Genomic DNA, 3,867 nt, shown 5'->3' with positions numbered 1-3,867 from the left:
CGTATATACAGATACACAATAGACTTGAATGATACCAATTGGAATTACACAAGGTATATTTATTTTTTTTATTGTAAAAACATCAGTTAAGATCCCCATTATAGTGTCACCAGCAATCTACAAGCTAACTAGGCCTGTCTCTAACGCTGTGTAAACAAAGTGTCAATTATGGGGCAAACTCCTATCGCCAGTTATTTTGATAATTAAAAGGTTTTAAGAACTGATAAACAATATGAAGTGTATGATTTTGTTCATTAAGAGTGCTTTGAAGCCATGCAAAGTGCTTTGAATGAAGACGCAATTTTTATTTTTTTTTATTTATAACGATTTTTTTATCATAATGAAACTCAAAAACGTACCTGTGCAGTGCGCAGTGTATAATGTGGTATATGCAGAGAAAAAGTCTATAGAGCTAAACGGTTGTAGTTTAATATTGAATGCTCAAAATCACCTATTGTCCACCAACCCCTGCAGGAAAGGACAGATGACCACTAACCCCTCCAGAAAAGGACAAATGACCACCAACCCCTCAAAAACAGGACAGATGACCACCAACCCCTCCAGGAAAGGACAGATAACCACTAACCCCTCCAGGAAAGGACAGATGACTACCAACCCCTCCGGGAAAGGACAGATGACCACCAACCCCTCCAGGAAAGGACAGATGACCACCAACCCCTCCAGGAAAGGACAGATGACCACCAACCCCTCCAGGAAAGGACAGATAACCACCAACCCCTCCAGGAAAGGGCAGATGACCACCAACCCATCCAGGAAAGGACAGATGACCACCAACCCCTCCAGGAAAGCACAGGTAACCACCAACCCCAGGATAACCACCGACCCCTCCAGACAAACACATACGACCAACAACCCCTGCAGCCAAACACACTTGACCACTCGCACAACGATTATGATGATGATCAAGATTTGCTGAACCGGTAAGATTTTTGAAAATTTATAAATTCAGCTCTTACCAGTAATGAAGCCATTATCTATGTATATGTAAAACATATATGTATAATGTTACCTTTGTTATTTCTATAATTTTCTAGGCATATTTCATATGAAGTGATACATAATTAGTTTTCAATTAAAACGATTTTTAAAAATTTCAGTTTAAAACGATTATTTTAGGTCACCTGAGACGATGTCTTTTGTTCCTTTTGAAAAAAAATATCTCGAAATAGGAAATAAAGATTTTGTTAACGTTGTTAAAAACAATATATCTATTAATTTATCTGGATGTAAGTTCCAAGCACTACATTAACAATCAGTATTTGGTCATATTTAAGTTAAATTCAAATTCCCTTTAATTATTATAAAATACCGGATTGGCAAAAGACTTGTTCAAGATGTTGAATGGAGTGCCTGTTTGCAAGTACATGTACAACAGTCTTTCATTACATATATGTTTTGTTGTTAAAGTGCAAATGTTTCTCATATACATATGTTTCTTTTATTTTACAAATTGATCTACAGTACCTTGTAAGAGATATTTTATCATTTTAACATGTTTTCCTTTCAACAATCCAAAATGTAAACTCAAAAGTAATCGTAAATCTGCCATTTTGAAATCTGCCATTTTGTTGTCATCGTAAATTAACCGGCCTTATATTAATCTGCATAATTAATCAAAGTTGATGAGATTGTTGCTTCTGACATGCAACACTGTTAATAAAGTTATTTTAACGTATGACTGTCCAACTTCTGCTTAAGTGTACATATCATATTACCTGCATCTGCCAACATATAACATCAATGTGGATCGACAGAAACAAACGAGTTAAGACAGCTAGATTGAAGAATTCAGTCAGATTTTTGTATATCGTGGTTGTTGATGAAAAATTAATACCAATGCATCTGGGTATTGTTACAGCCCTAATATTCATTTAAACTCTCGAATGTAAAAGTGAAAAAAAATACAATCTCATATTTTTAATTAGTTTACACCATTACCACCATTGAAAATTTTGAGCTTCTAATTTTACTTCAAATTAACAAATATTAAAAATAATTAATTGCATCCCGAAAAAAATCCGTGGCACGATATCCACTAAATATGAAATGAAGTACTAGTACTGTTTGTGCATGCACCAAAGGCAAAATGAAGTATTTTATATTATATTTTGTGTTAATTAGATATATACATACACGATTTAACACCAATTATTGTTCAAATGATGAATATCATTTATGCTCTGTCGGCAGTGGAGCCTCTTTAAGATTTTCATTACAGAGAAGTTAACTGATTCTGAAGACATCAACTTAATATTGCTAATATTGCTGTACACAGATTACTGTGTAAACTTTCAACAAAAATCATTGTAATTTTAAAGTGGAAGAATTGCAACTTCTTCCACAAAATAGAAAAAAGTGAATTTCCTAAACAATGGTTGAATCGAGACTGAAACCTCATCTGATAAATCCATAAGGATGAAAATTAAATGTCAATGGTTTAAATAATAATGTTCAAAACATGCTTTGTTTGTTTGTTTGTTTGATTTATTAACGTCCTATTAACAGCTATGGTCATGTAAGGACGGCCTCCCATGTATGCGGTGTGTTGCGTGTATAGTTGTGCGAGGTGAGTGTGCTGGGAGACTGCGGTATGTTCGTGTTGTGTCTTCTTGTATAGTGGAACTGTTGCCCTTTTTATAGTGCTATATCACTGAAGCATGCCGCCGAAGACACCACGCAACATACTCCACCCGGTCACATTATACTGACAACGGGCGAACCAGTCGTCCCACTCCCTGTATATTGAACGCTAAGCAGGAGCAGAAACTACCACTTTTATAGACTTTGCATATAACAAAATGTTCATCAGAATTTTGTTATAACTATGTTTTACTGTACGGCTATATAGCTAGAGTAGTGTGTCCAGATTAGCACTTAAATTACTCTTTTACAAGTTGATCATCTTCATTGCATAAAGAAATCTCTTGAGTGATGCTGATAAGTATTTAAGGTTATTTATTATTGCAGCCTGAAGCTCCATGATTATGTGGAGGTGGAGTATCCAATACTGCAGGGAAGAAAGAAAAAAAAACAAGGACTTACTATGGGCAGGTAAGACAAGTTTCAAACACTATAAATAATAGTATGGTCATTGTTATGTAATTCTTCGTTTCTCCTAAAGACAATATCTCTATCCAGATATTTATTGTCCATCTACACACTATCCTGACAACTTCCAATAGCAAAAAAGATGCCCCACCACTGATTAGTTTGTTTGTTTGATTAATTAACGTCCTAATTAACAGCTATGGTCATGTAAGGACGGCTTCCCATGTATGCGGTGTGTTGCGTGTATATTGTGCGAGGTGCGTGTTTTGGGAGACTACATGAATATACCACTGATTAGGGTTAGATACTGTTAAGAATGGAATGGTATAATAATACACCAGTATCAACAAAACAAAGCTGGTATTTCTTTTACTGATACTTTTGAAGAAATATACAGTAGCTTGACATTCTGCATATAGATTTCATTTGTTTTTGACATTGATAATGTACATGTTAGTGCACACCTTTCATTTTAAAAAATGATTTCAATACTTAAAATATCATGTTCAGTGCCTGTCTCCTTCATGTATAATAAGTTATATTATTCATCCTTAAAGTTACAAACCATTCATAAGTGATGTAACACCTTTACATTTAGACTCCTGGATACTGGACGGAGAACCCCAGCATATATATAAATATTGTAGCCAGTAAATATAGAGAAGTGTCGTGTCAATACCACTATTGCATTATGTTAAGGGTGTTATATGTCATATATTGCAATGCCCATTTTATGTAGATTCAGGCAAAAACTTGTTAAAGGTATTATTTCAAATCTCCCCGTGTTTTCAAACTTGT

The 3,867-nt window shown here is 34.7% G+C and overlaps 1 protein-coding gene across 1 annotated transcript; it reads left to right on the top strand.

The window, feature by feature from the left end:
• Positions 1-340: 340 nt before the first annotated feature.
• LOC138311498 (ribosome-binding protein 1-like) lies at positions 341-937 on the top strand. Its single transcript, XM_069252825.1, has one exon. It carries the CDS (start codon positions 341-343, stop codon positions 935-937), a length of 597 nt encoding a protein of 198 aa, XP_069108926.1.
• Positions 938-3,867: the final 2,930 nt, after the last annotated feature.

Source organism: Argopecten irradians, unplaced genomic scaffold (genome assembly GCF_041381155.1).
Source record: "Argopecten irradians isolate NY unplaced genomic scaffold, Ai_NY scaffold_0034, whole genome shotgun sequence".
NCBI classification, from domain to species: Eukaryota; Metazoa; Mollusca; class Bivalvia; order Pectinida; family Pectinidae; genus Argopecten; species Argopecten irradians.
This window is presented reverse-complemented; position numbering and strand designations above follow the sequence as displayed.

What these genes read in the sequence shown, in the direction of transcription:
- LOC138311498 (XM_069252825.1), top strand. Translation starts at nt 341, where the DNA reads ATGAAACTCAAAAACGTACCTGTGCAGTGCGCAGTGTATAATGTGGTA.